Consider the following 12,707-nt stretch of genomic DNA (forward strand, 5'->3'; position numbering starts at 1 on the left):
AATATAAACTAGCACACATAATAATAGTAATAAGGATAAACTAAGGAGCTTGGAAAGAAAAGTGTCTGGACTTTTTTAAGTTGCTTGAAGACGTTTCACCTCTCATCTAAGAAGCTTCTTCAGTTCTAGGGTCAAATGGTGGAGAGTCCCAGATTTAAGCCCTGTAGGAGTGTCCCCCCGAGAGGGACAAAAGGACCCCTTGATGATCCTCTACCTAATGAGATGAGCCAAGGTGTGAAAACGGATGTAGGTCACAATCAGCCAAGGTTTCGGGTGAGCTCATTGTGAAAGCTAGCCCCACCCTATCATGTGCTTTCATGCTTTCAAGCAACTTAAAGAAGTCCAGATGCTTTTCTTTCCAAGCTCCATAGACTACGATGACATGGATGACTGAGAACTTTCACAGACATAATAACGATGAAGGAACTCTGCACAGCATTAATGACAGAGAAATCAGTCCAGTTTCAAAGCCTGTTCAAAGTGCAAAGACAAATCTTCCACTTTAATCTTTCTGATGGAAGAGAGAAGGCTGTACACTGGGCGATAGCACATGTGTAACCTTTAGTCTCTAGAGAGGGTGTGAACCACATTTTATTTTTAATTTAATAATAAAATGGTGAAAAAGTTTCATTTTTTTCCCGTGAAAGGGAAAAAACTACAAAACATTGGTGAATGTAAAATGTTTTAATAAAGAAGCCCAAAGACTGATTAAAAAATATCTGTCTCACATACAGAATGTAAAGCGTAGAGTCAGTTTTATCACTTACAAACAAAACAAGACTGTTTAAAGTTCCTATGTATAGCATGTTGATGTGCTTTACACCTTTTGTTTTTTTATGTCAAAAACAACAGAAACACAAGTTTCTGTTACAAATAAAAACTCTCTTCTCTAACAAATTGAAACAGAAGCAATTAAATGATGCTCCTAATCTAAACGCTCAGAAATCAGAGATCCAGGGCTGTCTTGAGCTCTTTGTTCTGTGGTGCGTTGTCCTGGAAATACAGGTCAGCATACTGCAGGATGTGATCAACAGCACTGAGAAGCAGCACATCTGTGTTTACATCCAGGTCCAGCTCTGATGAGTAGTTTTTCACTGGAACGATGTAGGAGGTGGACATGCCCAACAGAGCGGCGGCTTTACCCATCTGCAAACACACAGACACATGTACACCTCCAGTGTTTAGTTTCTTCAGCTGATCAAGAACAACATCAAACACAATCAGCATCTCCTGAAGATGATCATCTCAGTGTGGTCTGTGAGGAAAGTTGTTCTAACGTCACGCTGACTGTAAACTCTTGTTGTTTGTATTCAGAAAATCAAACAAAGTCAAATCTTTTCAAGCTGTACATTTCCATTGCTGTTTGCAGGGTTTATCCTATTCTGGTTTGTGGAGCAGTTACAGTATACGAACATTTCTTGAACTGTATTTGGTTTGTTTTAACTTACCACATCCTGAATTGTGCGGCTCTCATAAACACCAGTGACATCTTTGGCTGTTTGCAAACAAACTTGGTCCACGTGGCTGAGCAGCGCCACCTGGTGAACACCTAAAGAACAGAAACACACTGTTGTGATGAAGACTTGCAAAGACAATGCAAATCCTTTAAAAATGGCGCTCAGTTCTTTTGTTCTAGAGATAAACATTTGCTCAGCTTTCTTTGTTGTCCTTCTGACCTGATGCAGCGTTCACCATCGTCCTTATACTTTTTCACTAACTCATCTACATAAGGTGTTTTAAAGAGCCGTGGCGTTTTATCTCGAAACAACATCTGTAATCTCCACATTTCGACTTTTTTCTTGAAATTCAGGCTTTATTCTCAAAATGATAAATAATATTCTGTTCTTAATGTAGCCCTAATACTCTGTCGTACTGGACCCTATTTTTAAAAAAACACGAAAAAAAAGAAGAAAAAAAATCACACAATCTAAAATTATTTCTTCTGTTATTATATGTTCACATAAAACCTGAAACCCATTTAGTTTTAGACGACCGGGCCTAATTCATACAAAGAAAAAAATCACTAACAATGTAGAAAAAAAGAGTATTAGGAATGTTATTAAAGAGCAGGTGCACTGAGGCAAACGTCAGCTAACTCAAGCAACACAACCTTTAGCGTCAGGCTCTGTGTAAACGTGTGTCTGCGGCTCACCCAGGTCACTGATGTGCTTTCTGAGCTGTTTAAATGTGGTGCTCAGGCCTTTGGGGTAAGTTGTGATTTTTGAGGCATCCACCACAAAGACAACACAGTGGACTTTGTCTTTAAGGCTCGGCCTCTTCACATAGCCCACAGTTTCTGAGGCGGAGACTGGCTGGTCTGGGCTAAACTGGAAGAGAGAAAGTATTTTAAGTTATTAAAAAAGAAAAAGTATTAAAAAGAATTATGCTGTGTGCCTTCATGTAAACATTTATAGATGTTGGCACAAACCATAAGGTACAGCTATGGGTAATGGCTGTTTTACTAATCAGAGAAGTTGGGAAACTGATTTGTTTTGTTTTTTTTACATCACAGGACTATATGACCAGTCAGCTGATCACCACGGTTCTTTAGTTTACCCTGATGGGAATAAATATCAGGCATTAAAAAGGGTTTGGAGCTGCTGTTAATTTTCTGGGTGACTTGAGGTTGCTCCAGCTTTCTCCCACTTAACCTAGCATGCATTTCTAAAGCCAAGCCTAAATTAGCTGTGAGCATTAGCTCTGTGATGGACTAATAACATGTCCAGGGTGAAACCTGGCTCTTTCCCACTCTCAGCATGACAGGATAAAGGAGGTATAGCTGATTCATAGGGAACAAATTTCATGCTTCACTTTAATGTCTTAAGGCTATAAAAGAAGAGTCAACAGCTTCACTGACAAGGACCACAACCTCAAACACGGTTAAATAAAGTCTGATAGTAGATGAATGAAAGATGGATGGGGTGAGCGATGAACTAGGCCTGAGACCACAGTTTGAGTTAGGCCTCACTGAACATCTGAGGCCAGTAAGGCAGGGTGACAAACTGAGAATGAGTGAGGCAGGGTGGGGCACTGAAACGAGAACAAACAGGGCAAGGCATGCTTACCTTGTGTCCTTCAGGAACATGGCCTTTAACGACTGACAGGATGTCATGAAGAGTCAGTCCGGTCATCCCGTCTTCACTCATACCCATGGTATCACACAGCACCAGCCCAGTATGATCCTCACCCTTCTTACCCCGAATGTTGAAGGACTGCAGCTGGCACACACAAAAAGGAAGTTAATAGGACAGAAACCTAAAGTTTAGTTTCATTGACATGGATGAACAGAGGCCTTGTGGATGCTTTCCCTTTTTGAAATGCTTAAATAATCTCATGAAACTATTAGTCTTAAAGGCCAGATGAGGATCTGTGTGTTTATTTTTCCTCTTAGTTAATATACATGCAGATGCTCCTCGTGTACCTTTTTGGTAAAACCGGATGAGAAGGAGCCCACCATGGCCCGGTTGGTGACTCTTCCATTAAACACAGACTGGACTGAACTGATGAAGCTCGACTTTCCAGAACTGACCGGGCCCAGGAGGAGAACCCGGGCCTGAGGCACCTCCTCGCAGCTCGGTCTGTAGGAGGTGATTGTCTCCATCAAGCTTGTCCTTTGCCTAGGTTCAGTGATACATTCAGTGACTCATTGTGTTTGAAAGTTTAAAAATGCACTTACTTGACATCTATTAGTTTCTGCTAGTTGAACAGGAAGTTATTGAACAGCACAACTGTACTCACTCTTCTGTCCAGTCCATGTTTCTCCATGGAGATTCCAACTTCAGTTGACCTCCTGAAAAAAATATAAGAATTGCGGTTTGACAAACTAGTATTTGTTCTATTTATATAAAGTTCTAACATTCATCGAGGCTTGGGTTTAAAGCAGTGGCATTCAGTGACTTCAGCAACCCCCCCCCAAAAAAAAAAACCCCCAAAAAACAATTTCCTCCTGTCTTTGAAAATTCGACTAGATTCAAACATACCATTCTGACAGCCTTTTCCTGAACTCTTCCTGGGTGTCGTCCCCTTTGGCCACTCCTTCCTGGCTAAAGAATTGTAAAATTATATTACTACTATAGTTGTCATCTAACTAAACCTAGTTAATTTACTATTTGCTGACAATGGTAGAGGATTTTTTCAGACCCATTAGCAAAAGTAACAATAAAACACAATGAAAACACTTCACTACACATAAAACTGTATTAATAACTAACAAAAAAACAAGCAAAAATAATTATTCTACAGAAAAATGTAGTTGTTGTCCTTGTCTTTTTTAAAAGAAAGGAAAAAACACCTTTTAACCAGCTCAGAAACACAGGCCTACATCTTTATTTTAAAAAGTGTATTAAATATATTTAATATATAAAAATCACCCAGAACCAGTATTTTAGCAAAAGGGTAAGAGACGGGGTACATCCTGGACAGGTCGCCAGTCTGTCGCAGGACTAATACCCCACTCAGATTTCAGCAGCTCTGTAATCAAGCAGAGCTCATTGTGCTTCCAGAGATAATAAACAATTGTGACCACAAGATGGCAGTAATGCAAAGAATGAATGCCAACAGGTATTAGAGAAGCTTCATGACATAATGATGTTTAAGATGAAAGAAAAAAAAAAACCTTTTCTTTGTTACGTTGTAACTGATGTCTGTTTTTAGATTTCAGCAGATAAGCACTGCTTGTCTTTCTTGCTCTGATTGAATGCCACTGATTAAAATGACTTTGTAACCAAAAAAGAAAAGAAAAAAATGTCCAACTTTATTATCAGAATCACTATTAATCCCTGAGGAAATCATGAATATCCAAAGCTATTTGTGTAAAAACAGCTTCACAGTAGCGTGGTGAAACACAGGACTAGAGATATTAAAGGTTTCTCATACTTATTTGGGTCTTTGACAAAAGAACTTTGTGTAAAAGGAGGCTCACCCAAGAATGTGAACTGAGGTTTTGGTTCCCTTGTCTCTGAACTATTTGTGACTTCGCTGTTATCATCTCTGGTGAGAGTTGTCGTGCCGAAAACAGAAGGGACCGAAGTAGTTGGAGCTGCTGTGAGTGTTGTCAATCCATTAGAACTTGAGGGTTTGGTTGTACTTGCTGCAAGTCCAAAGCTAAAGCCACTAATAAAAAAAGTACACATTAGAGGAAGACCTCTTAACAAATTTAAAGAACAGCATGAAACTGTATTGTGAAGTATTTTAGTCTGACGTGTTACACTTAAAACACAATATCAGCAACCTCAAGACATGAGTCAAAAAGAGCAGAAACGAAATAAAACGTGATAGAGCCAGGTTCAGGTGTGTGTGTCACAAGTTAATCTGGCTGTAGGCTATGGCACTTGGCCACAGGTGGCGCTAGTTGGCTCCGTTTGAGTGCACAAAAAACTAAAGTGCACGCTTTAGTTGTAGAGGGAATTGCTCAGAGTAATGAAACGTATATAAAACGAATATAAGGAAGACAAGACTCTCTGGATCGTTGACTCTTGCTGTCTTGTGAACAGCATCAGTGTGGTGAAGATTATTTGTTTGTCGTTTTCGACAAACCAGGTAAGTTTACCTGGTTTCGACATAACACCAGGTAAACTTTGACGTTTTAAATATTTTTTGTTGAATTTCTAACATTTGTTGGTGCAGCCAGGTCTTTTCCCTTCCTGTTATTTGACGGTATATCACACTGACTGCTATGGGCCACAGTGACAGCACTACAGCTGTCACTCATCTTTGCAAGAGTGAATCTTGTCATTTTAACTATCAAACTTTGTAATACTAAAAGTTGCAAACTTACCTGGGTATTTCTTTACCAGACGAGAACATAACTCCTGTAAGTAGATGTTACCAGCAGCTGCAGCTCAGGACAGACCGCAAATGAAAGAGCCACTGCCTTTTCCGTAGAAAAGAAAATGAAACTTAAACTGTCACACAAACACCAGTAATGCAAATCTGAGTGTAACACGCTCGTGGGCGGGGTGTGTTGCGTTGTGGAGTTGGATTGGTACTAATAAAGTTAAAGCTGCAGAAGCAGATGTGCAAAAACACAGCAAACAAACGAAATCGCAACCTCCTGGATCACACACGGAAGCAAGAAAAGGAGTAGCTAGCTGGCCAAATCTGCCTAGCAACCTAGCTACATTTTCCAAGGCTAAAACAGGCTGTTGTTCCTGCATCATCATAATAAAAAGGATCAAACCAACATCAACAAACATCAAGTGACCTAATTTAGCAACAGCAAACACGATAATATATTTATTATACTGTTTAAATGAATAAATAAAACACTTAAAATGCTTACCACTTGCTCCAGAAGCGAGTTTTACATAAACAAGAGCACTTTTGTTCTATTTCCCCCGCCTCGCAAATCTATGACATCAACAAAACATGATTGGTCCACTGACCAACAGCAAACACATTGTTGTGCACTCTCTCAGTTTGGTACTTTTACTGGCACAGACACACACACACACTGTAAGTGCAAAAATAATATCAGATAGCAACAATCAGTAATATATTGCAGCTTTTGAGCAACGTGGACAGTAACTGCAGTCAGAGAAACTTTTAGGTCTACATGTATTTAAGCTCATGCTACAAACTCACACCGTCTTCTTCATCTACATTTGCCAAAGTAATGTATAGACAACAGTAAGTTGGTAAGCAGCAAAAGAGAGAAACTAACTACAGGTTGTTTCCAGTGGCCTTATAGCCTACCATAAACACAAACTATAATATGACTGCATACTTTCAATATATAAGCGGTAATAGTCTTTAAGTTCTTTACAAAAACTATTAGGACTGTTATCACTAATTGGTAAAATTACAAAATGCTGGAATATTGTAGGCTTCTAGTTTTTTTAATTTATTATTTATATACAAATCTACATGACCCTGTGTAAAGTGATCCCCCATATAGCATAAATTAAGTGTGGTTTTTGTGTTCAGTCCTGAACTGAATCTGACTGAGATGCTGTGGCACGAACCCTCCATTGTGGCTGAATTACAACAATTCTGCATAAACAAGTCACAAGGCTATGTAGGTTTGGATCTTGTTTCCCCTTAATAATAAACACCTTCATTTAGAAACTGCATTTTGTGTTTAATTGTGCCATCTTTGTCTAATATGTAAGTTTGTTTGATGATCTGAAACATTTAAGTGTGACAAACATACAAAAACAAAGGAAATCAGGAAGGAGGCAAACACTTTTTCACACCCCTGTAGACACACAACACTATTTTTGCTCTTTCTGTCACACACACACACACACACACACACACACACACACACACACACACACACACTGTCCAAAGAGACATTTGTTAGATTAACTGGTGATTCTTAATTGGCCAGAGATGTTAGTATGTCACTGGTTGTCTGTGTGTGTTAGTGCTGCAATAATAGACTAGTGACCTGACCAGGGTGTGCTTCGGCTCATGACATCAGCACCTCCAGCATGGAAGGATAGATTCATTATGGGTATAGGTGTTGCAATCCCAGAATGTCCACACGCACTTGATTTGCGTGTCTAGCTGATTTGGCTTAAATCACAGCATACCATCAGCTGATCAGACCCAGGTGTGTCTCATGGTTCATCTTTGGTGGTCAGCTGGTAACTCAGGTAGTGTTCTAGATAAAGACGATGTTGGATAACACCTCCCACCCACTCCATGACATGCTGGTCAGTCACAGGAGCACGTTGAGTGAAAGACTGAGATTACCGAAAAGCACCACTGAACGACACAGGAAATCATTCCTGCCTGTGGCCATCTCCCTGTACAACTCATCCACTGAACACACTGTTTACTGCAACAGCTACACCCTTCTTGCACATGTTCTTTTTCAGCTATTTATTAATAAGTGACTTTTATGTATATATATGCCTGTATATATTGTGCTATTCTTAGTTAGTGTATTGTCTGTCTCTGTTAATGTTTGTTTATAATGGAGCACCCTAGGGATCAATAAAGTATTCTGATTCTGATTCTTTCTTTTAAGCCACAGCCATTGACTGCTTTGCCGATGGTCTTTGACCTCCCAAGGACCTGTCAATTCAACAAAGAGGACAGATTGCTGAGAATTCGGCCACAGGATTAGGTCTGGTGTCAGGTTGGAGTTGGCAGTCTAAAAAGGGAAGGTACGTTTTCTCTCCAGGCCAACAAGCATTCTTCAGCCATGTCCAGGAGGCCTGATCCTAGATGTTGGTTCATGGTTATGTAGAGTAACCAGCTAGTGTAATGCTGTTCAGACTTACTCATTAGCTCTGTATTGTTATTCCTTGTATCTACTACAGTAGCTTTGCATGATTTAGAGTTCAAGATAATAATTATTTACATTACACTTGACCTTGGTGAAAGCTCCTCACCCACTGACTGAAATTAGCCTTTTAGCTCCCTGCGCTCTCCTCTTCAACAAACTTGCCTCTATTTCATTTGCCCACATAAACAGAAGCTTTGAACAGAAGATGGGTTTTTGTGGTCACAGCCTGAGCTGTGTGCCTGAAATGACCCAGTTAATGATATTTGCTCATGCTGAGATCATACAGTCATGAGCAGAAAAAATGCCTTTGAGCAGTTTGAAACCCGAAGTCTGGCTCACAGGGATTACTTGGATATATGTTGATCTTATTATTTCAAACTTAGTATAATATGAGAATCCACCACTGTGATTGTGTGTATGACAGAAAATAAGAAAAAGTGTTTCCCTCCCTCTGCTGCATCTGATTACTTACCCATCGGATGCAGCAGAGGGAGCTCTCGTCTTGTCTTTAAAGCTGTGGCTGTTCACCTTCTACTTGTCAGCAGGGGTCAACCTACGGCCACATTTCCTTGTTTTGTCCCCCAAGTGGAGTATCCCATAGCTGATATCCAAAATGCCCTCCTGCTCTGAAGGACAATGTGTTCTGAGCCACAATCATTGTCATCACTCATTAGCATTTAATATAAAGTAAACATTTACCAGCAGCTGATGGCAGTGCCTTGGATATGAAACCGTTCACAGATGTGTCTGCACATGTTAATGTAGGTCTGTTTCTTTGATTGTTTGCTTTCAATGTTAGAACATTTTTACATCAGAGCTCAAACGATGGGAAACCCTTAATCACTGTAATTAACCTGGTATATATTAATACACAGTATATCCTGTGTGATTAGTTGTATTAATGTTTATGGATACACTTGATTACTATTATACTACAGTCTTTGGGCACAGTGTTATAACAGTGCCAACAAATCAAAGTATTTGGGAATTATTTTTCACTGGCTTTGCTCAGTTACATAAGATGTTGTAGCAGTAAGAAAGAAGTATTGTTAATGAAGTTTTATAATACTTGGGGGCATTTAAATTGAAAAATTGTATTACTCAGTTGCATCAGTGCTGGCTATTATTTTAGAAATCTGCATACAATGAATCCGACCTTTATAGAAAGAATATGATTTGTATTATCTCAATGATTTGTCAACATATTGATCAACACGTATAAAAACATAGAAAAAGAAACAAAAAGTCACAAGTTGTTCAGTTTCCACATTGTTGCAGGCTTTAGTTAGCTTTAATTTTGTAGATATGGGTTAAAATTGATTAATAATAATAATCACATTTTCTCTCTTTTGTCTGTCAAACCTGAACCTGACCAGTTTTGCTTACTCAGTACACGTCTCTGAGCTAAACCTCTGCTCCTTCTGGTCTTTATCTAGACTGTTCTGGCTGGCAGCCTGTAACCAACCAGGTGTAATAACAGGCCACAACAACACACGACTACCTTTACGGCATTTTGACGATGACAAGTTTTTGTTTTGTCAGCAAAAATAACAGACCCTTAGTTTACTGTCTGGAGCCCGGTTGTAGGCGGAGCTTGTGAAGTTGAGCCGATTAGATCAGAAGACTGGAACTTATCGCAGTCGAAGACGTCTGACACGCCACTTAATTATAGAGTTGGAGCTGCTTAGTTATCTGAGGACAACACCCAAATAAAAAGTATATCCTGTCACAGTCTTCAGGTCATGACTGAGTGTCATTAAAAGTAAGTCCACCTGTTGATGATTTGACAGGAAACACCATCTACAGGCTGTATTTTGGTCATGGAGGTCAATGCCCGGCAGAAACTGGTTTACCTCAAAGCTTTGATTAAAAACAACCTGGTGAGTTCACTTTCCAGAAACCATCAACTGGTTTGATATTTTTATAAATACAAGTACTGTACACTTAAATAACCTCTTGGGATGCCTCGGATCCTTTAAAATATGGAGGTAATATGTGGTTTAATTAAGATGACCAACCAGCCAGTTATTGTGTAATCATTTCCAGACGTTTGACAGTTTTGTCTTTTTTCATGTAAAAATGACAAATAATGAAAGCATGAAGATAAAGAAAGCAGAAACCTCTAAACAAAAATGATGGTGCTCAATATTGCGAAATTAGATTTCTATTAGTCAGATAGAAAATCTGAGGTGAAGCTCTTCTTTTAACTCCTTTTTAATTGAAAATACTTCAAAAGCTTGAAATGCTGTCTTTCTTTCCTTATTGGTATTATTTCAAATCAATATCCAGAATTGGCTTAAACCTAGTTTGCATCTGCAGTTCACTGGCAAGGTGCATGTAGAAGATCACAAAAATGTCACATTAGAAGTAAATCACAACATCTACACACCCACAATCAATACACAAGTAAAATGCTGGAGTTTAAGATCGAGTTTCATAGAGTTACTAATCATTACACACAGAAAACATTTTTTATTGGATCTCTAGTAAAACATTAAAGTTAAAAACATCTCTCACTGAGTGGACGTGACCTCAGTGTCTGCAGTAATGGTTGTGACCCTGCTGCAGGCCTGAGGCCTTTAGTAAGCGTAATAAGTAATGAACTCAATAAGTGCATTTCAGAGGTAATCTAAATTTAATCCTACTCAAAAATGCTGCAGACAAACATAAACATGTTTCAACCAAAGCATTATTATTCCAGTCTGCAGTCATTTATAATTGGCAGCTCTGTTCTGTTCTGCCTTTCCACCTGCACGCATGGAAAGCCTGGTGTGGAGGTGGTCTGCAAAGCAGGTTGAAGCATCAACAGAAACCGTAGGCAGGCTCAAACAAGCTGATGAGACTTTCAGATTTTTTTATTTGCCAGTACGATGCAAAGAAATATATCAGCAGAGGATTGGCACCCGAATCATGTGTTATGATGCACAGAGACTGTGGCTGAGCTCACTGTCATGTAGGATTGTATTTAAGATCAAGAAGATGTGGTCTGTGCAGCTTCCTGTCGTCAGGATGTTTGCAGCGAGAGTTGGTTAGAAGACCTCTTTATCTTTAATTACACTCTATGTCGCTGAATGAATGTAAACTAGTAGCGATCAGTCGATGGATAACAACTTTTGCGAGGCTTCTCATCAGCTGGGACTGTGAGTTCAGGCAGTTTAGACAGCTCTGACTCAGCAGCCCCCAGATGATATCTGTGGACTGGAGAGCTGCAGGTGGGAGGAGGAGGAGGAGGAGGAGGAGGGGGAGCAGTCTAAACAGGGAGCTATGCTAACTATGTAGTCGTGTGACACAGCAGTCTCTTTTAAAGGCTACAACCCCCACTCACTGCACCTTAATCCTTCCACACTAGATGACACACTTATAATCAAGTTCTCACTCTGTCCTCTGAGAGCCAGCTAGTAGCCCCAATAACCTAATGTGCAGCAAGGACTGAAATGAAAGCGCTGCAGGGATCTGGATGAAACAGGCTGGAGCTGAGCAGAGGGATGGGAGAATAACAACTTGAAAAGTGGCTTTGATTTAGAAATGCTCCCTTACATCATCACTGTGGCAGGCAAACAGCTTGAAATTAAAAGTAGAAGGTCAAGGTGTGGTAGAAGATTAGATTAATAGACAAAGTTCAAAATCTGTATCCCTTAAAAACAGAGAAGATTTTTGTTCTATTAAACATTGTTTTTAATTGAAAATAGTCCGTTTGATTTTCAGAGCTAATAACATGGACAATATGGCCCTCAAAAAACATTTTTTAAGCTACGTTTTGCTGCTGGGATGGAGATAAATGATGAGCTCTTTTATTTATTTATTTAATATCCTTCAGTGCTGATTCATTTTCCAGCTGCGTTCTACATATCCAGTGTTGGGGATGAGTACATGGTGCTTGGGTTTCGACAGGTACAAGTTGGACAGTACATGATATTCCACCAAGCCAGGTTACATGACCTGTTTATCCATTTCACTCTTTATACCCCAAAGGTCACCTGTACTGAGCCTTACTGAGCTTCACGTGACTCATAGCTCATTTTGAGGGCATAATAATAGCTGCTAATCACAGACATGAAGTATTGCGAAACAAAGTTTCCCAAATGCTAAGAATAAAACAACCGAAAGGGAAAGTGCCCTCAGGGGGCATCTGCAGGTATCAGCACGAATTGTTTGCTGTTCTGTCAAGAGGGAGCTGATCTTATATCACTTTTGTTTTTTTGGGGGGGGGGCATAGATTGCATTAGCATGTAAAACTTCTGAAGCATCTATAATGTACATTTTGTAGTGTATACTGCACCATATTTAAGGTGTTAAAGTATTTCGATGCCTTCCTCCATATATGTGCTGCTGCTGCTCATTTACCTGACTCTGTCTGTCCCACATTATGATTCATGTGTGGTAGAGTAATTGAATGGTGGCCATGCAGTCTAAAGACTTTTCAGAGCCAACATGTGCTTGAGCAAAACACAGAAACGTCACACTGCGCCTT

General features: G+C 39.6%; 1 protein-coding gene across 3 annotated transcripts; it reads right to left on the minus strand.

Annotated features, from left to right (window-relative positions):
- Positions 1–665: 665 nt before the first annotated feature.
- ifi44g (interferon induced protein 44g) lies at positions 666–5,935 on the minus strand. Of its 3 annotated transcripts, none has more exons than XM_013273702.3 (9): positions 5,777–5,935; positions 4,922–5,112; positions 3,981–4,043; positions 3,739–3,790; positions 3,422–3,617; positions 3,066–3,212; positions 2,153–2,327; positions 1,449–1,549; positions 666–1,146 (listed from the first exon to the last, which is right to left on the minus strand). In XM_013273702.3, the coding sequence occupies exons 1-9, from the start codon at positions 5,803–5,805 to the stop codon at positions 946–948; spliced, it is 1,155 nt and encodes a 384-aa protein (XP_013129156.1). In that variant the 5' UTR covers positions 5,806–5,935; the 3' UTR covers positions 666–945. The 3 variants fall into 3 exon arrangements, with proteins under 3 accessions (XP_013129156.1, XP_013129155.1, XP_013129157.1); XM_013273701.3 differs by having other exon boundaries at positions 3,066–3,218; XM_013273703.3 differs by lacking the exon at positions 3,981–4,043 and having other exon boundaries at positions 3,066–3,218.
- Between the last annotated feature and the right edge of the window lie 6,772 nt (positions 5,936–12,707).

The sequence above is a fragment of the Oreochromis niloticus genome, linkage group LG15 (genome assembly GCF_001858045.2).
Source record: "Oreochromis niloticus isolate F11D_XX linkage group LG15, O_niloticus_UMD_NMBU, whole genome shotgun sequence".
Taxonomy (NCBI): domain Eukaryota; kingdom Metazoa; phylum Chordata; class Actinopteri; order Cichliformes; family Cichlidae; genus Oreochromis; species Oreochromis niloticus.

Coding starts and splice junctions, on each gene's coding strand:
- ifi44g (XM_013273701.3), bottom strand. CDS start 5,805: ATGTTCTCGTCTGGTAAAGAAATACCCAG. Junction 1,550..2,152: donor AAAGCACATCAGTGACCTGG/GTGAGCCGCAGA, acceptor TCTGTTCTTTAG/GTGTTCACCAGGTGGCGCTG. Junction 1,147..1,448: donor GCCGCACAATTCAGGATGTG/GTAAGTTAAAAC, acceptor GTGTGTTTGCAG/ATGGGTAAAGCCGCCGCTCT.